This window comes from Schistocerca americana, chromosome 3 (assembly GCF_021461395.2).
Source record: "Schistocerca americana isolate TAMUIC-IGC-003095 chromosome 3, iqSchAmer2.1, whole genome shotgun sequence".
NCBI classification, from domain to species: domain Eukaryota; kingdom Metazoa; phylum Arthropoda; class Insecta; order Orthoptera; family Acrididae; genus Schistocerca; species Schistocerca americana.
This window is the reverse complement of record NC_060121.1, coordinates 993,743,815-993,770,982: the sequence shown is the minus strand read 5'-3', so window position 1 is coordinate 993,770,982 and position 27,168 is coordinate 993,743,815. Positions and strand designations below refer to the sequence as shown.

At 42.0% G+C, this 27,168-nt stretch overlaps 1 protein-coding gene across 1 annotated transcript in view; it reads left to right on the top strand.

Moving 5' to 3' along the window:
* Positions 1-27,168, top strand: part of LOC124606617 (dipeptidase 1-like) — a 1,437,429-nt gene that overhangs the window by 518,944 nt on the left and 891,317 nt on the right. The window contains exon 4 of the mRNA XM_047138602.1: positions 8,485-8,593. Within this exon, the coding sequence (XP_046994558.1) occupies positions 8,485-8,593 (109 nt within the window). The remainder of the gene's footprint in view (positions 1-8,484; positions 8,594-27,168) is intronic.

Below are 27,168 nucleotides of genomic sequence, written 5' to 3'. Positions count from 1 at the left end.
ACCTTGTTTTCTTATACGAAATAAAACTATCCGTTTTTCTATGACAATATATTCCTTAATGCTATTAAAATTTCGTTGCCTTGTCAATGTAACAGGCTTCCTCCGAGTTACGTGATGCATACTGCTACATACAAGTAGATCCGTGCTGCTAGGGTGTTATTTATGTGTCTGCAACATATTCGTTCCTTCGGTACATTCCATCTCAACCGTTGCTTGGGGCAGCTGTGATTCGCAAGGGAACCATCATACGTATTGATTATGGACTTCAACGAGTCTTAGGTATGTTGTAGAGTAGCCTGTCCCGAGTACCTGGCTAGCGGTGGTTCATGCGTCGGCCCCGAACTTCAGAGAAAATCGGCGTCGAGGTTTCATATGTGGCCCCTACACCCTTAACGTTGGTCGTCTTTCGACCAACCGAGTGTAGCGCAGCGTCTACGGTACGAATACTTGTTTTTACGTTATCGGTACGTGGTGAGGGAATAATGATGAGCCACATCTTTGTAAACGAAAGAACACCATATGCTTTCACCATAAAAATTATTCCACTTGCATGTACTCCACTTTTGCATCCCTGTAATGTTTACTTTTATAGGCAGGTTACAATTTTCACAGAAAATTCTAATGCTCTGTGCTGTTGTAAGCCGTCGCCAGCACACCATTCGGCAGAGATGTAGTGTCAAGATCGATAGTAGTCGCTGGATCAAGTGCGCCCACCACGAGAGAGACCAGAGACACACCGACCAGCAACAGACCTCCAGCGCCCTCTCGACAGCAGGTATTTTGGCGGCCGCCGCTGACCGGGCTCACTGGTCCACTTCCAGTTTGGCATCTGCCACTCACTCCCAGAGCGGGTTGAGTTCATAACAGGTTACGACAGTGCACATCGAACATATTAGTGACTATGGCGAGACTACAGTTTGTAATAGCGAGGTTACCGATATTGTCTGCAAGAGGACTATTACTGACGAGCTTGTACCACGTGGACTCTGTTCAAGCTAAGTAAATGTGCCAGTTCATACAGATAAAGAACCGTATTAATCGATCTGTGCATTTGTGTTGTAGAAAGAGGGTACCAACCACACATAACGTCGTCTCCCTTGCTTCGATGCAGTACAAGACTCTACAGTGGCGACGACGACACTACATGCTCCATACTTGCTAAAGACTAATAGAAAAACAGCTCGATGGAAGAGTCCATAAAAATATGTTCCCTAATTATGCGCCAGCCGGAGTGGCCGTGCGGTTCTAGGTGCTGCAGTCTGAAACCGCGAGACCGCTACGGTCGCAGGTTCGAAGCCTGCCTCGGGCATGGATGTGTGTGATGTCCTTAGGTTAGTTAGGTTCAACTAGTTATAAGTTCTAGGGCATGGGGACAGGATGACGGAATCCTGGCAGGAAACTGCTGAGGTCCTCCTCCGGTCCCTGCTGCCTGACGATAGCGCGGATGGGGAATCTGTTCAGCAACAACAACTAAGAGGAGACAGTCTTAATGAATACATCAACAATACGGCAGTCTACCCTTTCTCGGAGGAAGAGGTGGCTGCCCACATAAAATCACTAAAAAGAGGCAAAGCTCCTGGGCCAGACGGCATTGTAGCTGAGGTGGTGCAGTTCCTAGCTCCCCAGCTAACTGCACCACTCACTCACTTATATAATGAGTGTCTGATACAGCAAAAAATTCCAAGGGTGTGGAAGTCCGCAAACGTAGTCATCATTCGGAAAGGACCAGATAAAGATCCTACAAACGTAAAATCCTATAGACCAATCTGTCTAATCAACATACTAGGGAAAATATTAGAAAAGCTACTTGCTGACAGACTGGCTGCACATAGAGTGCTGCGTGGGGTGAGCGACAGGCAATTCGGCTTCAGGCCTGGGCGATCAACATCTGATGCGATCGCCCTGGCTGCTGAGGTTTGTGGCTCTACCCCACATAAGTACGTGGTGGGCATTATGGTTGACATCAGTGGCGCTTTCGACAACCTGTGGTGGCCTTCGCTCTTCTCCTGCTTGCGGGAGAAGGAGTGTCCAGGGCCGCTATATGGTTGTCTGAGGAGCTGTTGTGAGGAACGGGAGGTCTGGCTATCATCCTCTAGCAAGAGAATTGGAAAAGTTATAACAAAGGGTTGTCCTCAGGGTTCCGTGCTAGGGCCCCTATTTTGGGACATCCATATGGAGCCTTTATTAGACACACTACAACAAAGTGAAGAAGTGCTAGAGGTGATAGCCTATGCGGATGACCTCCTCCTGCTGGTCGGTGGCCGTAGCCGTGAAGACATTGAACCCAAAATAGAGAGTGCTTTAAACAAGCTACAACTATGGTGCCAAAACACCAAAATGACGGTGTCACCAAGTAAATCCACCTACTTACTATTGAAGGGACAACTAATCCGCAACCCAACTGTACGAATTAACCGCTCGCCGGTTCTTCGGAGACGTGACGCACGATATTTGGGCATCATCATTGATGAGAAGTGGAACTTTGGGAAGCACATTGAAACCGTAACCCAGAAAGCCCTACAAACACTGAATAACCTCATATCAATAGGACACAGAAGATTTCACCTTCCACCACATCTGATAAAACTTTATCACAACAGTATATTAACATCGATAGTGGGTTACGGCTCGGGGATCTGGGCACACAGGCTCACGAGGGTGGTGCCCGCCATGACAGTGAGAAGGGTTCAAAGGAGCATGATTCTAAGATCGGTAGGTGCTTATAGAACAACACCAGGGGGATCACTACTAGTCATAATGGGGCTTTGCCCCCTGGACATTAAAATTAGGGAGCAAGCTGCATGGTTCTGGATTAAAAAGGGAAATATAACAAAAATAGAGGAGATCTTAGGTATTGGGGCAAGGGACAAGGGCGAAATTCGGCAAAGAGGAGTACAATTATGGCAAGAACTTTGGGATGCGGATGAAACAGGGCGAAGGACACATGAGATGATACCAAGTATTAGGGAACGGCTAAAAATGAAGCACTTTGTACCCACCAGAGGGCTAATCCATTTTCTCACTGGACATGGACCCTACCCGGCATACCTATGCCGGTTTGGGAAAAGGGCCACACCTGCGTGTGAATGTGGTGAACCGGAGGGCACTCCCAATCATGTGATTTACGAGTGCCCCCTCTTCAATGATGTTGCCTCTACATTAGGGGACCAACTACCTGACCATGACACGTATAACCTAATAAGACAAGAAGAAACCTTCCATATAATAAATAAACTTGCCAACGAGGTATCACAGAAGGTGTTAAGGGAATATATGAGGGAACAAGACTAAATAGCACCGATTATGACCAATGCTCCCTACTCCCATTCCGCCTGCGCGTGGATAGGCCGACCCTCAGTCTGGAATCCGCCACGCGCGGGATTAGGGGGGGTGGGGAATATGACTAACCCGAAATCGACAATACACTGGAGATGACGTAGATTAGAACTAGTTAGTAGAAATTAGATTAGAAATTTAGATTTTAGGATCCTGCAGCGATTTACAACCTGGCCAGCCCAGTGCCAGGGGCACGCCCATCGGGATTAGCTCGATGGGCAAGGCAATACAGTAGGTTTGTACACTGCTGACACACCTGTGACGCTGCAGGAAGTAGAATGTAGGTTTAGCTAAAAGCTTAGAGATTAGAATAAATTATATAACTGCCCATTCAAACTAACTCATAGCTGTAGCTCACAACTAAATATAAAATAGAATTAGCTGCTAATTGTAATTAACAGTAGCAAGTAAGACCCACTAATCAAATAAGGAGGTGGGTTGGATGTATAATTATTGTTGATGGTTAATAAAGAATTTTTTTTTTTTTTAAAAAGTTCTAGGGGACTAATGACCTCAGAAGTTGAGTCCCACAGTGCTCAGAGCCATTTGAACCAACCATTTGAACCTAATTATGCAACGATGTAGAGTACTTGATTTCACAATAATTATCAAATACGCAAGGTTCGCATCGAAATTGATCGAAGAAAGAAAAATCTTTTTGAATTCAAATGACCTGTTTTCCGGGATTGCTTCTGGAAATTCTGAGTCTCTGCAAGGCTGTTCCTTTAATTAAATGTGGTGGTGGTGTAGGTATTTGTGTTTCTGTTGCTTCTATGCCAAATACCACACGGCATTCTGATTCAGCACAGAAAGCGATGCAAGTGGTAGGGAATAAACCAGTTCTGTAACAAACAGAATACACGATTGAAGAAAGTTTACTTTAACGTATGATTTATAAATGAAATTACTACGACGATTATGACTACTTTTGAATAATTCTACATGACATATGCTATTTAATAATGTTCCATTCAATGAAATGTAAAACAAAATGAGGGTCGTTTGAATCAGTAGTGCCAGAATAATAGCCGCGAATATTAACCGCTGCGCTACGTTCTCGTGGTCGAAGAATGACTAATGTTACAGTTGTAATAGGTACGCACAGAACTTTAAAGTCGATTTTCTCTGGAACTGAGGGCCGTAGCAAGAACTGCTGCTGGCCAGGTACTCTCTACAACATACCTGAGACTCATCGAAATCCGTGGACACCAGGTCTGATGGCCCCCTTGTCAGCAGCAGCACCTCTGGGCAGCCTCCTCTAACTCTCTACGGGACTGTGGCCGCTGCTTGCCGACGTCGTCACACGCATACCATTCCAAGTATATTGTCGGCTCCAGACTATAGCCATATTTGCGTATAATACAAATTTCGTCTGTAATTGTGTGTGGTCGTCAACAATGAATAAGGACAGAAATCTACTTTTGTCTGGGAATATCTCTCTGTGAGAGACTACACTAACAGAATTGTTCGGTGTGATATTTTGTTCAAACTTTATGTTTGAAAATGTCTGTGCTTAACTTTTTATGAAACGTGCTGACACAGCCACTTGAATGATATTCAGACTTCCAAGTACCTGTGTTCAAGCAGACGCTTTCAGTTGTAATAACAAGCGCCGGCCAGCACTAACGCACTTTCCGTGTTCTGCTTTCATGTCTCGTGGGTTTCAGCATGCATCACCGTCCGCATGGAATCTGTTAAATAGTAAGTTTCTGGAACTGGAAAGTAGTCATCTGTTGCTTGTAGTTAGTAGTTCAACCTATACCCATGCTACAATCTTGTCTGAATGGCTTACCAACGTGACAGGATGTATTAATTGACGCAGAACATCTTTTATACCTCTATAACATTCTCAGTTGATATTTTTTTTAAATAATATTTATACTTTGTGTATTTGTTTCGAGTTTGTAGTCTCATCCAGTGGCGTGATGGTAATGATATTACTATACAGGTTCACCTGGATTTACCTCTGTGCCCGATGTGAAATTATTCTGACAGTGCCGTGTGATAGTGGCCCGTAAAGTATTGTAGCACACACAACAGCCGATGTAGAAGACAATAACTGCAAATACTTTAAAAGACAATTAATTACTTCTTTACAAACAATTAATAATATTATGAAGAAAAATAAAAATTCGTGTTTTATGTTGTATTGTGGTATTAATGTAGAAGACGGGGCCAGAGTACATATTTGTGATGTGGGTAATTAAACGACAAATATGTATTTTGTGCTATAAAATAGTGGTTTGTGGAGAACTAGAGACCAGAAGCAATACACAATCAAAATATTAGCTTTCCTTATTCCATGTTGTTGGATTATGTCTGAGATAAAGTCAGACTCTAAAAAATAAATGGAATATTAGAAGTTGCATTATAGAATACAAAACTGTAGCACATCATCAGACCATTTTCGGGTCTCCTACTTTAAGATGGATGACGTACGCCTGTCTGTTGGGGGTGGCATCCTATGTACTTTGTAATGAAATTTTAACCTTCCCAAAAGCTGTTCAGCACAGCCTATTTCAAATACTTCTCATGCTGCCTAGCACAAAAACATTGGTGGTTAATATGTACCAATGAAGGAAATTGAAGTTACTTAAGTCTGTACAAGGAATATGCTTTACAAAGAAGTGTATTTCGTTAGAAGCGGCTCCTGTGTTTGAAAAGTGAATACTGATGTTAAGAATGAGTTAAGAATGAAGTGTGAAACAATCTTAAGCAGTATTGTGAGCAGAAGTGGCTTTAAGATGAACTAAAAGAAAAATATCGACAAGACGCCAACCTCAATAGACAGGCATACATTGCGCACCTTAATCTAGCAGACCCGAAGACGGACTGATGTTACACCGAAATCGATTGTCTTCAATCACAAAGTAGCGATAGGGTTGTGTATTTTATAAGGACGTTTTTAACCATTCTAAAATCTGTTCAACATAGCTTACACGAAATACGAGAACAAGATAAATATATACACAGTAAAATGCATATGAACTTTTTTGGTGTTCTAATGGCTACGTTAGAGGTACGATATAAAAACAGTCATCCCACTATTAACGAGCAGAGATACACTGGAATACATGGAAATCATAGCGGAATAGGGGATGATTTTGTATCACTATCAGTTGTACAATCTGAGTTTAAAAATGTTAGTGAAAACTGAATCAGAATGAATTGGTGCAAGTTTACTGTCTTAACTCAATTACTGCCTTAAATTATTGCAAGAAATATCTATTATCTCTTAAAAGATTCCTTAAATAACGAAAATAATGCGGTACATGGATTATAAATTGCATTTGATTTTGCCCTACTTCCGGTTCTATTTTTTCAGCCCTGAATAGCACGTGCTTGTTTTCAACTGACAACATACTAGCACATATTGGCTTCACTATCGAACATGTTTGGTATCACTGTATATTATACGTACTGTAATTTTTTTTTTTTTTAGATATTTCCGTCACGTTTCGTAAGAACCATGCTCCATCATCTACTTTACAGCAACCTAGACAAATTCAAATAATTTCCCTGCTTTCTGACACTGGAGAAAAGCGAGCAGCTTCCTGTTTCACAGATACGAAAGGAACCATTGATGAGCTTTACCGCTAGTTCTATAATGCTTCAACTTACGTAAAAAGCATAGCGCCGGACTTTGTACTGATATTTTCTACCTAAAACCAAACTGCGTGACTATCAACAGACTATATTTACTGAACCGTGTGTCTAGCAACAAACTATATTTACTGAGATGTGGACAAAGTAGGCAGTATAATAACCTTGTCTGGGATACTGACAGTCTCCAAGCTTTCCAACTTCGTTTCCTTTCTCAGCAGCAGATGCTGGGATTCCGTGGAAAATCTAACAGTCGTTTTACATGCTGTGTCCTCCCGAAGATGGAGGGCAAATCCTGCATAGAAAAGGCTAGATTCCAGGGATGGCTTAGACGACAATCACTGTTGTTACGAATTTGCCTTACGTCACAAAAAAAAAAAAAAAAATCCCAAGTGGACATTCATTTCCCAAATGTGAATGCAGGGAGTTATACGGCCCTGTTCAGCGGGTAGTACCTCAAAAACGTGGTCGGATAATCGTCACACTGTATCGGAATACTGTCTCAGCGAGTGTCTCAGGACTGATCTACAGTTGACGCCGAGAAGAGCCAACCCGGACGTGGGAGGTCAGCGTTCACTGGATCTACGACTGTGATATTCGTTAAAATTAGATCAGTGGAAGTGAACACTCCAATACCTAATCTTCATACTCCAGCTAAGTACTGTGAAATTTTTATCAAAAAATCTACAAGTTGTTGCTAATCTGTCTTGCTAACTGTCTTTGCCACAGCTGCTGCCTAGCTCCATTTGACCCTGTGGCGAATCCGTATAGTTGCTGCACGCAAACAAGCCATCTCATATCAACCATTCTGTAGAGGGTTATCTTCTTGCCACATTTCACTACAATTGTATTTCGTGAATACAACATTACACAACAGTCGTTCTCTTGGGTGTTGAGCATTGCTTGCCAGTCTGGCATAATTGTTAGGCACTATTAAGAGGAGACTGAAAAATCCGGAGAAGATCGACGTCTTTTGTAACGCATTCGTTAATTAACGCGACAGCGTTACGGAAATATTTCACACACTATTGGCTGACGCTACAAAAGTGAAGTTCCTCATAAGTGGACGTTTACCGTTAAATTTACGAGAACCTACGTACCAGGAATGGTCTACAAACATCTTTCTAAGTGACCACAACCAGAAAATTAGACGTCATAAGGTCTTTACCGACAACCATTCGTAACGAACAGGAAATGGAGGAAATGGCAGCAGTGCAAGAAACTTGTGCAGTGGCGTGGCTCGCGGTGTGTAAAAATAAATATAGATTTAGGATAATAACGGGGCAGCTCGGCAGAAAATGAGCTGTTCCATTGTGAATCGAAGGTGCTGATGCGATTTTCACTTCCTGAATTCGGCTTCTTCTTATGTAGCAGACCGTTGATAATTATACTTGTAAATGTAGTCGTAGATGTAAATGTGAAGTAGAGACCAGCTTTCCTGACGAACCAGTGGCTACAGTCAGCGCCTGCTCTGTTTAACAGCTTCGCACACAAGTGTTCCGCATGTAGGCGCGCTCTGCATGGCTGCTTCTGTGTTGTTGGCAGACCCGGGTCGCCTCCTCGCCTGGCCTCGACCGGAAGCTGCCCAACGGTGACGTAGTTCCGGAGCGGCTGACCGAGGACGTGGCGGCGCGCCGCGCCGACAGGGACCGCGGTGAGTAGCCAGGGCTGCCAACGCAAAGCGCCAGGGTGGGTACCCAGGGCTGCCAACGTAACTTGCTTTGTCTATGGCAACCAGCGCACAAGGCACCGTGGTGTCATCTGGGTAACCTTCGATCACTGAGATGACCTCTTTTCAGCGCTTTAATCGATCGTAGGCTAAAAGCAATTACTGGTAACTTCGAAAAACACTATCTGAAAGGGGAATCGCAACAGTATCGTACAGTATGGATTATGGTATGTAATGTCACCTTCCAATCACATATGAAGCATAGCCATTGCCCATATCGAAAAAATCTATACTAACACAGAACTCAAAATCTAAAAATATAAAGTGAGACAGATTAAACTGATTGTACTTGCTGTTATTTATAAAAAGTGAAGTCATAGGACATGGTTGGGTGGGAGACACAGAAGGGTAGGTTCAGCCACTTGATAGAAACGGTTTTTCGTTTCTTTCGCTTACTGTAGCACGTTTCCTTCGCTATGTGTGACAGTTGTGTCTCTTGCAGGCTTTCAGTAATAAATTAAATGAGGTGATGATGGTGGCCCTCAACTATGTACCCTCAGACTCAAAGATGAAATATTAAAAGTTTTGGCTGGTTTCGTTATCTAGGGGCTGGGATACGTAGTTGCCACATTACAAGCCAAATACTGCTGAGTCTACAGTATACGATATGAATATACACATGAATCGAATGGTCGAAGGTTCCTATCACTCGGCAATTGCTTAAGATATGTAGAAATTTATAAATGAAAGATTGCAAAAAATAAAATCTGCAGGAACTATCATAACGACTTTAAATGATGAGTACGATAGTAGCAGTACTTTTGAGAATGCGGTATATTTCTGCAAAACACTTACTGGTGTCGATGGTCCAGCAATTAAATAAAATATAAGTTGAATAACAGGGAAAAAGTAGATTCCTACTGCACGTGATTAGTTACGAACGACAACATAGCTCACGAGATATTCACTTCTAAATGCGTACTACATCTTCACTGTGGAAACCTTGGAACTGTCTCAAGTTCACAAGTCCACACTCCGAGGCATTTCCGTGTCTCGCGACCACGCGCTAACCGCTCCGCACTCCAAGGACCTCCTGCGAGCGTGCGTCCCTCGCGCCGTCCTGCCCCGGACTCCCCCCTGTCATTTCCGGAAAAAGATCCTCCTCCCCCACTTCCGTACAGTCTCTCCACGTGTCCTTTTTGAACGATCGCTGTGATTGGCTAGAGCGCTCCCGCCCTGTCTCCAAGACAACGCACACTCACGAACATATTGAAACACATTCGAAATGCTAGATTTACGTTTAAATAACTTGAAATTAAATAAATATTCCTACGGCTGGACCCTAAACACGCTCTAACACACATTATTAAATGTATAAACAAATAAAATAGAGATATATCAAAGGAATAGCAAGCAAAAGTAGGTCAGTAGCCTGAATGTCTGTGTGCTTTCTAAAACACAGTAAATAATTGACCAATTTCTTCATGAATAGTATATATCGGATATAAACAAAGATATAGATGAATAAATATATTTATAAGCATGTTGCTAGCGCTTTTTCGTGTAACTGTGGCGTACTTACGGCCTGACGTGATAGATAGTAATCCACCACTTTGACCTCCAATAGATCATGTACTACTCAAGTCTCATGCCTGTAATTCATAGCACTTTAGGTTTACACTAATAGCTTTCTAAAGACACGTCGATCGACGAAATCAGGTGAACCGTTTAGATTTTGGAAATTCGTTGCTGGGTGTCACTTGTATAATTTACAGTCAGATGCTAAACTTTAAACTAATAAAGATATTGTAAATCTGATTACACCATCAGAATTGTCGTGCAAATAATGGTATTCTACATGTTTCTTTTTAAGGTGTCATGATTCCTCAGGCTACTATTAATTTCTACACAAACTGTGAAATGTCTGCAATCACGGTATCACTAAGTCCACCATATTTGCCACTCTCGGCATACAAGTCCCTTTCACTGACAGAGCGTCGCCAACGAATTCCCAGCCACGTGCTCGGCCTGGACCACGTGCTGGAGCTGCACCTCTTGTCCGGCTAACGCCCGGCACCACGTGTTCGCTGCCGGGCCGCGGCTTCCAGAGAGGCCCGTGTGGCCACGCCACCTCCGAACTTAGAATATTTCCAGGGCACCTCAACTCGCCCGTTACCTCACACTCTGCTAACTACAGTTGACTGTAGTGAGTGTATGTAAACTGTGGCACACCGTTTGTGTTGGATGACGACGAGAGAAGGGAGAGGGTGAAACCCAGTGGCGGTACGTAGCCTGTTCCTCTCGTACAGCACCAAGGGTGCCCGAGCTTAACGTCCTCATCCCACAGAAGGATCAGCATCGACAGAGTCACACGCCCTCTCTCCATGAGACACAGCGGCCAACGTGGCTTCAGTCTGCTGACGAGAAACGGTGTTTCGAACGTGGCGAGACCCTTAGCCTCTCTCTAATAACAATAAAAGTTTGTTCGAGAGTTTGAACTTCATTTGTACCTGCTTTTATAGCTTGTGAGACACGATGTGCCATATCCTTCACCAATGCGAGCGAGGGATTAACGACTCTTGGTCCGATTCGTAGGCAGCCGGTTGTCTGCACAGTAGTTGGGGTTTTCATGGCCACTAGTTGATCTATTGTCTGTTAACTTTCGCCTCGGCATCTTCTGACGAAGTGTTTTTGGTGATTTTGCGGATGTTTCGCCAGCAGGAGGGTCTGGCTTTGTTCAAGGATTCACCCTTCATTCCTAATGGCAAAGTGATGATGAAGGATGAACATTTGACAATGTCGTACATAACAGCTGGCGAAACATCAGGAAAATCAGTAAAAAACCAAACAAACAAACAAAATCCATCAGAAGATCCAGAGACAAAATCCAACAGCCACGAAGTCAGCCTGGGAGCCTTCTTTTTAATTTTTGGCGGTTTTCCAAGCTCGTGTAAGCAAATGCTGGATAGCCGTCATTATACACCTCAGAGGATGCGATATACCGTTACAATACTATAACAAACAGAACTAAGTTTCACACGATTCGCACACAGACGAAGAACACGACTTCCCTATCTTACGTTACCTGATGACTGTATAAATGTTGTAAATCGTGGAAACAAGTGAGTTCGTTCGACAGGGAAAAACACTAGGAGAAATATAGCTCAATCTTCATCGCTATATATTTACTGTCAATAAAACACATACGATGCAAACGAACACTTACGATTATAGTAATATGATCAGTGTACACATCTGAGGGACCACATACCTCCCCTCTGTTTTTGGAGTAAACTGTTAATAAAGGATGATTTTCCAGAGTAAGGGAGTTTTTGAACGTTGCTCAAGGAGTATAACTCACTATACTCATAAATCAGTACAATTGAAACAACTCTTTCGAAAACGACTCGAAGCAAATTTCCTTCATTAGGAAAAATCATTTTAATGTGAGATAAATAACGCTGTAAACTGTTTAACCAATTTGAAAACATGAGATAGCCGTAACGATTAGTTATTTAAAATATTAACCACCTGTACATACCGATATCACGTGGCATGGTGCGTACTTTGTGCTAATAAAGTGCAACAGACAGTAATAAACTGTCTCTGTCCAGTACCGTTTGGCTTTTATTAAATGCTAGCCAGGCACAAACATCACAGAGCCATCACAGAACTTATTTCCGAGACGATATAATATAATCGATAGCTAGAAATTAGTACCAGGAAGTGCAGATAAACGGTGCCACAGCATTTACAGAAATCCAATAAATACCTCATGATTCCACCACGAGCGCTACATTCCTTTTAATTTAAAAAATAATGATTTAAACCGTTTGAAAGTATTGAACGCTTTTTTATAAAAGTTTCGGCACCGATATTTTTGAAATACACCACTTTCTTCACGCTTAATAGAAACTTCTGCTGGCATAGCCCATTCTTCTCCTGCATTTCATTGGCCGACGCAAGATACTTCCAGATGCAGACCATTGGTTTTCTTTGTGCGTCTGCACTGTCTTTCTCAGCGCTTCTAACCCAAACCAGCTGGTACCATGGACGCTGAATTTTATACGCACAAAGAACGTCGTGAATTTTGTATAATTTATCCAGATGTAATCACATAATTGATGTTAATGTAACATATACAGTTCGAACACCTAATTCAATAAATTACTACAACAAGCTGTATGTCCCAAAAGATTGCAACACAATTCTGTAATTAAACAATAAGTACAGATGGTAATAACATAATAATTCTTACGTTGTCTTGACAAGCAAAGGATCAAGCAGAAGCTAAGATTTGTTTATATTTGTTTCTCAAGAGCAACAATAACTAACGATTTCGCTTCTTACTGTCACAAGCACACTACTTTGTCTGATGATGCAAACAATACGACGAAGCTCCACCCTTGTCGTCACGGATACAGGATATTCCACAACGTAAAACGAAGTTCAGAGGCGTTGCATGGCTGTATTATACACTGAGGTGACAAAAGTCATGGCATGACGCAGCAGCTCGACGTGGCATGGGGCTAGTCAGAAGCCACCTTCAGAAATATTGAGCCATGCTGCCTCTATAGCCGTCGATAATTGAGAAAGTGTTGCCGTTGCAGGATTTTGAGCACGAACTGACCTCTCGGTTATGTCTCATAAACGTACGATGGGATTCCTGTCGGGTGATCTGGGTGGCCAAATCATTCACTCAAACTTCCACAATCCTGAAACTTCCTGGAAGATTAAAACCGTATGACGGACCGAGACTCGAACTTCGGACCTGGAAGGTAGGAGACGAGATACTGGCAGAAGTAAAGTTGTGAGGGCGGGGCGTGAGTCGTGTTTGGGTATCTCAGATGGTAGAGCACTTGTCCGCGAAAGGCAAGTTCGAATCTCGGTCCGTGACACAGTTTTAATATGCCAGGAAGTTTCATATTAGCGGACACCCGCTGCAGAGTGGAAATCTCATTCTGGTTCCACAATTTTCTTCAGACCAATCACTGACAACTGTAACTTGGTAACATGACGCACTGTCGTTTAAAAAAAATCCATCATTGTTTGGGAATATAATGTCCGTGAATGTCTGGAAATGGTGTACAAGTAGTCGAATATAATCATTTCCAGTAAATGTTAGTTTAAGTTGAACGAGAGGACCAGTTCATTCCACGTAAACACAGCTCACAGCATTATGGAGCCACCACCGGCTCGCACAGGGCCTTGTTGACGACTTGGCTCCCATGGCTTCGTGGGGCCTCATCTGACCAAGGCGACGGTTTTCCGGTCGTGTATCGTCCAGCCGTTAAGTTTGCGATATCGAAGAGAGCTGCAGACGACCTCGTGTTGCTATCAAAGGTACTCGCGTTGGTCGAATGCTGCCATAGCCCCTTAACGCCAGATATCGCCGCACTGTCCTAACGGATACTTTCGTCATACGCCCCACATTGGTTTCTGTGGCTGTCTCATGCTGTGATGGTTCTCTGTTAGCACTGAGAACTCTGCGCCAACACCGATGCTCTAGGTCGTTGAGTGAAGGCCGTCGGCCACTGCATTGTCTGTGGTGAGGTGTAATGGCTGGAAATTGGCATTCTCGGCACACTCTTGACACTGTGGATATCAGAATATTGAATTCTCAAACAATTTGCGAAACGGACTGTCGCATGAGTCTAGCTCCAAATACCATTCCCCGTTCAAAGTGTGTTAACTCCCGTCGTGGTGCCATAATCAGGTCGGAAACCGTTTCACACGAACCACCTGAGTACAAATGACGGCTCCGCCAACGCACTGACCTTTTACACCTCGTGTACACGATACTACCGCCGTCTGTGCTTGCGCATATCGATATCCCATGTCTTTTGTCACCTCGGTGTATGTAGGTACCGAAGGACCGGATCGTGACGTCATCAGACCGCTGACAGAAATCGCGGTGTTGCGTAGACATATATTATGGAGGTTGTACTGTACCAAAGTTGCTGCTTTTCGCTTTATTTAAAAGTGAGGATCTGATGAATAGAATAAACAGTCTAATAAGGGTCGAATATGGACCGAGAGTAAACAGAAAAAAGACGAAAGTATCAGGAGTAGCAGAAATGACAGTAACGAGAAGCCTAATATCAAAATTGGTCATCTTGGTAATAGGGGGACCTGTAGAGGGCAAAATCTGGAGAGAAGGACAGAAGTTGCAATACATCCAATCCAACACATAATGGTGGACGTAGGGTGAGTCTACTACTCTGAGACGAATAGGTTGGCACAGGAGAATAATTTGTGGCGGGTCGCAACAAGATAAGGAATTTTGCTACCTTGGAAGCAAAATAAGTCCGGACGGGTGAAGGAAGGTGTACATAAAAAGCAGACTAGCAGGAGCAAAGGGATCATTCCTGGCCAAAAGAAGTCCACCAGTATCAAACACTGACTTTAATTTCAGGAAGAAATTTCTGAGAATGTGAGTTTGGCAGACAACATTGAATGGTAATAAAGCATGGACAGTGATAAGGTAATCAAAGCGTCCGACATGTGGCGCTACAAAAGAATGTTGAAAATTAGGTGGACTGTTTTCGTAACGAATGAGGAGGTTCTCCACTGAATCGGAGAAGAAACAAACATATGGAAAACACTGACAAGAAGAAAGGACAGGATGATAAGAAATTTGTTAAGGCGTCAGGAAATAGCTTCTATGGTAATAGAGGGAGCTGTAGAGGGGAAAAACCTGTAGAGAAAGAAACTGGAATTATCGCCGGCCGGAGTGGTCGTGCGGTTCTAGGCGATACAGTCTGGAACCGAGCGACCGCAGGTTCGAATCCTGCGTCGGTCATGGATGTGTGTGATGTCCTTAGGTTAGTTAGGTTTAATTAGTTCTAACTTCTAGGCGACTGATGACCTCAGAAGTTAAGTCCCATAGTGCTCAGAACTATTTTTTGGAATATATCGAACAAATAACGGAGGACAAAGGACGAAAATCCTACTCTGAGACGAACAGGTTGAGTAAGGAGAAGAATTCGTAGCAAACCATTCAGAAGACTGATTACTAAAAAACAACAGAGTGCAACATGTCTACTTTCAGTCGTTCATTTTATCTGCTGAGTGGTCAGTGTCGCTGATTGTCCTGTAGGGGACCTGCGTTTGATTCCCGATAGTGCCACGGATTTTTTCCTTGTAGACCGACTGAAACCGGGTACACTCAGCCTCTTGATGGCAAACGATGAGCTACTCGACCGGACAGTAGCAGACTCAGATCTAACAAACCGATAACTTCAGGGAGAGCGATAATGACCCCGCGACTCTCCATACCGCACTTCAGTAACACCATTCGCTGAAGATGACACACCGGTTGTTCGCACCCGATTGGCCCATCTATGGCTAGAAAGACAGAGCTTTCTTTCTCTCTTCTGTTGAAGTTGTTTTTGTGTTTCCCAATTTCCTTGAACACTCTGAACATCGCAGCATACTGGTGATTGGTGATGAAACACGTACTCTCCGTGATCCGGGAACAAAGCCTCAATCGATGCATTGGGAGATTTCCAGATCATCAAGAATTAAATAAGCGTGAATGAGCAAATTAAAACTAAAGGAAAAGCTTATCTCTTCTTTCCTGTACAAAAGTTGTTGACTGAATGGGTATCTAACAATCAAACTGTCAAACACAAATGACATATGCGTCCTAATCAAGCTAGAGAAAAAGGAAGGAAGAAAAATGGTGACTTGTGAGACAGAACATTAATGTTTCTGCACCAGGATTTGGGGTCAGTTTGGTTTGCCCCAGCTGCGAAGATATTCTGAGCATATCTATGCGTCTCTATTCTCTGTATCCTCCAGATGACGCTAAATGTGATTTATAACGGTTTCTGAATGTGAGAACTTCATTGAAAGAAATACAATTTCAGTCAGTGAAATTTGTAAAACCGAAAGCAGCAGAGTTGCTGGACAATGTGGTAGCTGATGAGCTATAGCATTTCGGTCAGGGGAAGGTACACATGCAGCGGTGTGTGCACAGTAGAGGAGAATATATTGAAGATAAAAATTCGTTGCAATTTTTTTTGTAATAAATTATATTTCTGTGACAAGCCTCTGACAAACCTCACACGATGTTTCACAAGGGTGAGGACTCAGCCACGACCAAGAGATCCGGCTCATATTTGGCAGACCACTTGTGTGCAACTTAAAATGAAAGACTCTAAGGTATTTCAGTTCAACACCCCTCTAGATTTGAGAAACGACGCGTAATCGACTCAAAATTTACAGTGTCGATACATAATTGAAAATTGACCAGTCGTCATCATCATACACGGGAACTCCAAAAATTTATTTTCCAAGAAATCGAGGAAGAAATGGTTGCAGCTGGCACTTCTGTACGCACAGGGTAAATGCTGTTCGCCGAAAATGCCCATGTCGAAGCTCCTAAGGCATGCGGCTGGGGAACAGAGAATCCGTGTTCGATTTTCACATTCATTTTGCAGGTTTTTTCATTTTTATTTATTCCGTATCGAAATTTTTAGTAGTAAGAGAGTTAATGAGGTATTCAATAACAGATGTGGGGAGGAAGGGAAATAACTCTGAAAACGACTTGGATTGGTAAAGAACTAAAATTTTGAGTTTGGTTCCTTTGCAACGGCTCTTTCACTCACCCTTTTATATGTGCTGAGTTTCCTTTGAGCAACTGCGTGGATGGTGCTTGACATATAACCATAGAACGCAATTTAGCTCGGAAGACGAAGGACATCTAATGAAAGTAGTCTCTGTGTAACTGTAGCGTTCCTTCAGAAAGTTAGGAGGGAAACCGATTTCGTTTATATTTAAAATATTTGTTTTTCGGGAATTAATTTTTAATGGATACCACGCATATGGCAACATTTTTGAAAAATCGCTGCTGGAAGTTGATCATGAATTATACTGCGGATCATTGTTGCATCCATGCGGTTGTACAGTTCCCTCTGCGTTTCCAGGAAAACATTCCAATTTTGCAACTTCCAAATAAAGTTATGTACTGTGCGCTGCTGTAAACTAGCATCGCGCAGTCGGCTTTCTGTTGTTCTTCGAGACGAATTCGCATCAGTCTTACTGCGAATTATTTTCATTCAGGGTGGCTTAAGATTTTAATTTTTTACGAAACCAAGTCGTTTGAGAAATTTATTTACTTATGTTGTTATTATTCGTTATTGTTTACCTTACTAAGGCTGCTACTAATACCAACTTAGATACTGAAAAAACACACATGGGAATGGGAAAAAAATCTGCTGAATGGATGTGACAATCGAATACAGGTTCTTTGCTCTCCAGGCAGTTCAAAAATGGTTCAAATGGCTCAGAGCACTATGGGGCTTAACATCTGAGGTCATCAGTCCCCTAGAACTTAGAACTACTTAAACCTGACTAACCTAAGAACATCACACACATCCATGCCCGAGGCAGGATTCGAACCTGCAACCGTAGCAGTCGCACGGATCCAGACTGTAGCGCGTAGAACCGCTCGGCCACTCCGGCCGGATTCCAGGCAGTTGCCATGGTTGTTAGTCCAGTGCGACTTCCTTGAACAGTGTTTACCTTATGACCTTATGAATGCATATGCGCAAGTCTTAACAGTTTGCTTCCTCCATTCTTTGGATAACATGCGTTCGCTGCCGCTATATATTAGGTCGATGAAAAATGCTCTATTTTCAGTTATGTATGATGTTAATTTTGAGTTGTTTTCTAGTCATGAACTTAAGCGATGATTTTCCCAAAAACTTGAGGGTGTCGAGCCAAAATATCTTACAATCTTTCAATTTAAGTTAACACAAGCGATCTGCTAAATATGAGCCGAATTGGCTGGCCGTGTCTGAGACTTTCCCCTTATCAGTAGAGACGAAGTTCGTAATGCGTTCTTTGTGTCAGGTGAAGCAGTGCCCCTGTTTATGGAAATGAAATGAAAGACTCAAACATCTTCAGTGATGGTTAGCGGATAGCAGACTTAGCTTTTCCCACTGGTGTAAAAGCCATATTGATAGCTAGAAATGTTATTACAAGGAAAGTACTAAACATCAGCATTTTCCAAATGTCTTCCATCGTTGGAGCTACGCCCAGACAGATATTTGATCAGCAACAACCGCTGGAAATTTTCAAGAATATTTGCCTATCGAAGTAGCGGGGTCCATACGATACATATCGAACGTGCGATCGAAAAGCGATCGTGTGACCCTGGTGGCGGGCGTTATGAGTAAGTTTACTTTGGTCGCTGCAGCAACGACAAAAGTAGACCGTTACAAAAATACTTGTAATTGCAAAGGAGACGACTTACCTTACTCGTCCTCGGTGTTGTCATCAAGTGAAAGTCCATTACGGCAGTCTAAATGGATAATTGGAAGAGTGGAACCATATATTCTTCCTGATACTCGTTCGTTTTCCGCACTGTCCGCAATGAAATTGTAACGGTATTTCAGCACAGAAACTGCTATTACGAAGTTTTACACACTTCGCACCACCATAGTGTACACAGTTCCTTCTTTCCTCGTCCGGTGGTACTCCATATTTGCGACAAAAAGTCGAACAACTTTCTACGCTGGATAAACACAGAATTAGATTTTTCCACGTGATAGAATCCGCCCAAGAAACGTCAAGAACACCAGACATCCCAGTTACTAATGACACAAATCGTCTGGGATTCGCTAGCAATTCACAAATAATTCGCAGAGGTATGAAATTTAGAGCAACTAAAGGAATGACGGAGAACAGATAAAAATGACGATCACAAATAATTGATCACAACGCCTGCTACCAGAGTCGCATGACCGATTTACGATCGCAAGTTCGATATGTATCGTTTGGTCCCCTGACTTCGATAGGCAATCATTCTCGTTGATCAACAACGATAGAGTTTAGACATAAGATTTCAGAAATTTTCATTCAGTGGAAAGGAAATCGAAGTACGTGTGGTACTCTGTTTCCAGTATCAACAAATATTGAGTCCCATGAAATGTTATTAATGATGGCCCCTATTCGCAATTATACTCTACTGAAGGACAAACACTGCACCAAAATGACTTACTGCGATGGAATCCTGAAGCATATCTATAAAAATTTTTGAAAAGGAGAAAACCTCCTAAGGTTTTTCAGTTTTCCTTTTTAATCTCATTATCATGGTCTGCCAAACACAGACGGAATATTCAGTTTACGTCAATAAACATTTCACATGGTACGTTAGGATGCGATGAGACTGTCTCTGTGGGTCGACATTCTGAATTAATTTTTTTCTGTCATAAAGGAAAAGAAAAGGAAACTTAACTCAGGAGCATTTAGCTGTCTGCGGCATCACTGCACTTAAATAAATAATTTCGTCTGTTGTAAAGGAACCGCCAAGTTCCGAAAAAAAGGTAAGTTATGACTTTAAAGTCAGTTCACTTTTTCCGTTAGGGTAATCAGTTATTTGCGTAAGTTTTCTTTCATATGGATCTTTCGATCGATGGCACAATATGCGCCATAACATATTCAGAACTTATTGTTTTAAGAAAATAGATGTAATAGGACATTAAACGATGAAACTCTGAAACGAAAATCTAACCGAAAATAATAAACGTAGAACATAGGAATAACTTAATTTATAGATATTAATAATGAGCATGCAGATTAGAAAGACTTAAAAGTATCGTCACTAACCGATTTGTGGCATTATCTTCACTGCTCGCTTGCTGCAGTCTCGGAATAGTTGCCCGTATCGAGACACGCTGGTGTGGAGCTCGTTGCCTGGCAACGTATCACCATCAGAGACAGAGAAGACTATCGTAAAATGTAGATGCCGTGGCAACATCGATAGTAGGTCGTTGATATTTATTTCTGCAGTCACTGCGCACTGCATCAGCAAACATCGGTATAGCCAGCCCAGCTGTTAAGGAAAAATTAAAATTAATAGATCACTGAGAATAACCAAACCGAATATCATTAGGTAATTTAGAAAGAATAACAATTGTTACTACAGTGGCATTTCGGTCACAGGACTGGAGTATTGTGCTCGTAGCCGTACACACTCTATTTGGCTCGACCGTATTGTCCTACGGACAAGGAAAATTTAATCAAAACTGTAGCCAAACATTAAAGATCGAAAGCAGCAGTCAAACACAATCAGAAGATATATTTTGAAACGTACTTTTATTGAATGTAAATGTGTGATGAACACTCGCAAGTCCAAAATAAGGACACATGATAATCGTGACAATTATGTGGTTAAAATTACAACATGTGTCTGAAAAGTTCGTGAATGATCAAACAAAATAAAGGCAGCAAGAGCTACAAATGAAATACATTTCCTGGCCTTCAAAGTAATCACCCATCGATAGAACACACTTCTCACGTTGGTTGAGAAATTGTTAGAAACCATCAGGAAACGCTTCATGTGGAATCACCTGAAGAACCGTGGTAGGACACCCGTAACGTCTGCGTGCGGAACTTTATCACTCAAAGCAAGGTGACTTTTCTTCGCACCCTCATTATTCCCAATATTTGGTTCATCAGACTTCTTTTTGTTTCCCTGTCTTAAATTAGCCCTGAAAGATAATTAATTTAAACATGTCCGCTTCAGTTGTGCTCGTAGTAATACAGGGCTATTACAAATGATTGAAGCGATTTCATAAATTCACTGTATCTCCATTCATTGACATATGGTCACGACACACTACAGATACGTAGAAAAACTCATAAAATTTTGTTCGCCTGAAGCCGCACTTCAGGTTTCTCCCGCTAGAGCGCTCGAGAGCGCAGTGAGACAAAATGGCGACAGGAGCCGAGAAACCGTATGTCGTGCTTGAAATGCACTCACATCAGTCAGTCATAACAGTGCAACGACACTTCAGGACGAAGTTCAACAAAGATCCACCAACTGCTAACTCCATTCGGCGATGGTATGCGCAGTTTAAAGCTTCTGGATGCCTCTGTAAGGGGAAATCAACGGGTCGGCCTGCAGTGAGCGAAGAAACGGTTGAACGCGTGCGGGCAAGTTTCACGCGATCCCCGCGGAAGTCGACGAATAAAGCAAGCAGGGAGCTACACGTACCACAGCCGACGGTTTGGAAAATCTTACGGAAAAGGTTAAAGCAGAAGCCTTACCGTTTACAATTGCTACAAGCCCTGACACCCGATGACAAAGTCAAACGCTTTGAATTTTCGGCGCGGTTGCAACAGCTCATGGAAGAGGATGCGTTCAGTGCGAAACTTGTTTTCAGTGATGAAGCTACATTTTTTATTAATGGTGAAGTGAACAGACACAATGTGCGAATCTGGGCGGTAGAGAATCCTCACGCATTCGTGCAGCAAATTCGCAATTCACCAAAATGCTGCGCCGAGTGTGAGAGGAACTTTATTATTGGCTTGATGTCTGCCGAATCACTAAAGGGGCACATATCGAACATTTGTGAATACCTAAAAAAACGTTTTGAGTTTTTGCTTGTGTGTGCAAAGCATTGTGAAAATATCTGAAATAATACAGTTATTGTAGAGCTGTGAAATCGCTTCAATCATTTGTAATAACCCTGTATTTATTTGAACCACGACCGGTTTCGAGATTTTGAAATCCCATCTTTGGGCGTACGGAACTATAACACACAAAGGAGAGGAAGTAGGAAATGTGAGTCTGGACCTCACAGACTAGTAAAAATATGTGCCTTAATAGGCAACAAGGCAAAGCTAGATAGGCAAAATGAGTGTAGAGCGGACCATATAGTAAAAGCCACGATAAAAATAGTGTTAAAATAAACTGTACCAAGTGATTCGTCATATATGTAGGATACATTACAGGCTCAAAGTGATGTATATAAAAATATATAAATATAAAAACAGTACAGAATCCTAAAATGTTAGCGCAGCGATGCCAGGAGCCAAATGGCTAATTAATGTGACCAGGCTGAGCTCCCTTTATTAGACGAAGTAAAACTAATATGGAAAGATGGTCTTTCTTACTTGTGGGGTAACGGGCGAGTTGTGGCTCCCTGGCCGACGCTCGTCAGCTCCCACGTGGTGCCGAACATTAGCCAGAGCAAGAGGGGTGGCCCAAGCGCATGGTCCAGGCTGACCACGTGGCAGGGAATTCCATGTTGACGCTGTGTCGAGGTATGGGCTTTGTGTGAATGAAGGAGATTTGCATACTGGGAGTGCCAAAGATGTCAGGCTTTGTGAAACCGTAATGGCAGACATTTCACAGTTCGTATAGAAATTAATGATAGCCAGAGCACGACGACTATGGGGGTGTAATCAGATTTTCAATATCTTTACTAGTTTAAAGTTTAGTATCTGACTAAATTATAAAAGTAGCACCAACAACGAATTTCCAAAATCTAAACGGTTAATCCCATTTTGTCGATCGATGTGTCTTTAGAAAGCTATTAGTGTAAACCTGAACTGGTATGGATTACAGGCATGTAAGTCGAATAGTACATGAGTTATTGGAGGTCAAAGTAGCCGATTACTATTGATCACGCCAGGCCATAAGTACTCCACAGTTGCACGATAAAATGGTAGCAGCATGCTTATAATTATATTTATTTGTCTATGTCTTTGTCTATATCCGATAGATGCTATTCATGAAGAAATTGTTCAAATATTTACTGTGTTATAGAAAGCACAGAGACATTAGGCTACTGGCCTACTTTTGTTTCTATTCCTTTGATATCTGTTTATTTGATTTGTTTATGTATTTAATAATGTGTGTTAGAGCGTGTTTATGGTCCATCCGTGGAAATATTTATTTAATTTCAAGTTATTTAAATGTAAATGTAGTATTTCATGTGTGTTTCATTATGTTTGTGAGTGTGCATTGGCTTGGAGACATGGCGGGAGCGCTCTAGCCAATCATAGCACCCGTTACTACGGTAAACGAGTACTGAAGTCAATGGAGAGACTGTATGGATGTGCGGGAGGAGCATCGGCTCGCACAGGACGCGGGGGAGTGTTGGACAGGAAGTCGCGATGGGTGGTCGCAGGAAGTACTTGGAGAGTGTTGAGTAGTTTGGCGCGTGGTCGCGGGAGATCGAAATATTTCGTAGCGTCTATTTGTGCACTTGTGAGATTTCCGTGGCTTCTGCAGTCAAGACGTTGTATGTGTTCAGAAGTGAATATGTCGAGAGCTATATTACTAATTACGTTAAGTAGGACTCTATTGTTTCCCTGTTATTCAACTTATATTTTATTTAATTACTGGACCATCGACACCAATAAGTGTTTTGCAGAAATATACCACTTTCTTAAACGTACCTCTGCTATCGTAATCATCATTTAAAGTCGTTAAAAATAGTACGTGCAGAATTTATTTAATTGCAGTCTTTCATTTATAAATTTTTATGTTACATTCAAAATTTGCAAATGCCGAGTAATAGGAACCTTCGACCATTTCATTAATGTGTATATTCATGTGTGTATACTGTACACTCAGCAGTATTTGGCCTGTAATGCGGCAACTACGTATCCCAGCCCTAGACAACGAAACCAGCCAAAATTTTTAATATTTCAACACTGAGTGTGAGGGTACGTAGTTGAAGGTCACCATTAATTTTTTTTTTGAAAGCTCGCATACTTTTTATGTGTTCAGTAATGAGAATAATATGAATGTACACATCTTCAAAATTAAAACAGTCAAGCTCTTTAGCTAATCGTAAATTGGCATTATATACATTTTCTTATTAAGAGTGTCCTTCTTTAGATTCAATAGCCTAATTTCTTTCATCATTGCAGTTTTCATCAACTGCCGTACCTAATGTGACGGATTAGCATTGCTATTATTGAACAGCTGTTTAATAAAATTAGGAATGACAATATTTGCTAGAGAAATTTTGTTGACTGTGATCCAGGTTGAGGAAATAGGTCCTGGCTGCCCCGCAAGGCACTTTATTGCACAAGATTTGGTACGCAAGACATCGATAACAGAGAGGCATGACAATTAATTTAGAGAGATCCGCTTCAGATGTAATGACATTTATTTAAAACACCACCAGTTTCTAAATTTTAAAATCCCATTTTCAGCTGTATGAAACTGCAACTTACAAAGCAGAGGAATAAAGAAATATAATGAAAGCTATGTGAAAAACCAAAGGAGCAGACTAGTGAAACCTGGCGACTTACTTATGGTATTTGGTAATATATAATACATGGTCGGGACAGTCACTGCAAGAGTTCCAATCATTGCATATTGGCGGAAATTGAAAAGAGAAAAACGGAGAAGCCCAGTAACGAAACTGACCTAAAATGTATCTTTCGGGTGGGTGGGACGAAGTAAATAGAAGACGGGAACAAGCACAGTTCCCAGACTGTCCGCCGCCGGGCACACGCACGGAAGGAACTAGGGATGTTGATGAAATGTCGATATATCGATATCTTTTCCAAAAAGTGACGATGTATGCCGTGCCCCGCGATTTATCGATATACCGACTGGAAAATAGGAATAACGAGTGTCGATATTTTAAATTGTATTATATATATATATTACAATTTTCGGACAATATTTTAAGTTGTTATTTTGTAATTGTGGTAGGATATAATTATACGTTCACTGTGTGAAGGAGCCTCACTACGTTTTGGGCTCTGTTCACTTTCAGTCTTTCTCAAATGATGACCCAAAGTCCGGAAATGAGTGCACGATCAAATTACGACACTTTATTGGTACAGGTATGCCTTGATCATACAAAGTTCCAATCTTTCTCTTTGACTGTGTGAAGCAAGTATATGTGGCACAGAAGAAGAACATTGATTGCACTGGTTGGTGGCGGTGTCAATGGAATAACAAGATTTCCGATGAGAAGAAACAATACACCAGTTGCATTTGCTGTTTCTTCACAACGACATTCTTTAAAACCAGTAGCCGTAAAATGGTGAACGAAAATCTAAATGACAAGACTGCGCGGCACGGAGACGCTGACGTAATCGCGCTTGGCGCTACCATCAGAAACTGAAACGTTTAGCTTCACCACGCAATTTTGACACTATAACTGCTAGGTCGCTGGAGTTTGTGAAATGAAAAAAAAAAAAAAAAAAAAAAAACAGGGACGTCGACATGAAGTGTTCCGGACAAATTCGAACGGCGGATCCGTTGGACACTTTTTACTGTGCCTGTTACATGCAGTTACTAGTGTTAGGAAAGTGGTTACCGTTAAGCGTAAACGTGCATCGTTTTCCTTTCAATTCTTGCTCTAAGGGTGGTAAGCAGGCTGCTAGCTTCTTGATTTACAGACTATCTGCTAATAAATCAATACTTAAATATACAGCTCTAAAACCGGCAATATATTTGCAATGTGCAGCTGATATTTTTATAGGTAGGTACGTCGATATTTTTTCCGCCGAAGTATCGGTATGTTGACTTTTTTTTTTTTTATAAATCACGAGGCGATGACGGTATATTTGTAAGTATCGATATATGAGATTCCCCATATTTTTAAAAATATCTACAATCCTATTAGAACGCAAGCCACTACTATATGGAGGACCATACCAGAGGTCTGGAAGCGCGGTGCGGCGCAGACATTTGGCAACCTATCCACTATGACGGTCATAACATTGTACGGGGGAAAGTGAAAAGCTGTGACGTCCTTTCATGGAGAGAATCATATGTCGACGGCACAAATCAGAGAGCAACATTAAGTAATTATTCCTATATTCGTGGTGTTCTGGCAGATATACTGACATTGGGAACAACAGTTCAGACACCGAAATAAATATTGGTACACCGAAGTGGATCTCTTTAAAGTAATTACTGTGCCTCTCAGTTGCGGATGTCTTATGTAACAACTGATGTAGCCCTGAAAGACTTGAGTTCTGCAGACGTTCTGCGTGACCACGGTGCTTCGAGCGAGTCTACAACAAGCATTTACAAACAGTTCCCAACAGCGTTACAACCAATGTCATACGTATATTGTAGCTAATGATGATTGCTGTGAAGGGTAGTAAAGGTATTTAGGTAATTCTAGCTTCCTTTGTTTTCTAACATCATTCTCCGGTATACTGCGTCCAAAGGTTCGTATAAACCTGACTGTGCCGTGCCCAACTTTCGTTGACAAAACAGGGGAACTGGATTGAAAGCTGGAAGCGTCAGAGGGAAAAAAAGTATTCTTTCACCAATTTGGAAGAAGTACATAATTTACTAACTGCTGCTAATTATTAAACTGAACATTCAAATCACTTCACTGCAACGTCATAGATACTTGTAATTAGCTTACACATGCTTATATGATGGAATCAGTTCGGTAGCTAAGCACTATCACAATCGGAAAAAGATCCACAGCATCGTTCGCTGCGATGCTGAGTGGCAGGCGGTCGTAAGCTCTCACCGACGTTGACGTTCATTTGTCGCACTCGCTTCTCGCTTAGACACAGATACAACTGGTGATGAATGGTGGCATGGAACTTGTGTAGTGACAACGGCCGCGCAGCTACTGCCCATCTGCTGAGCCGATATACTGAGGTATTTGAACCTAGTGCCATGGTGAGAGTCGTGACACGCATGTTGTCGCGTTACACGTCTGCTCAGTTCAGGCGCTGCGTCTTGTTCCCGAGCCTTGCCAACTTCCTCTGAGGTACGTGCTTCCGTATCTTCTGCTACGCAATGGTCGATCTATTGAATGTGACCA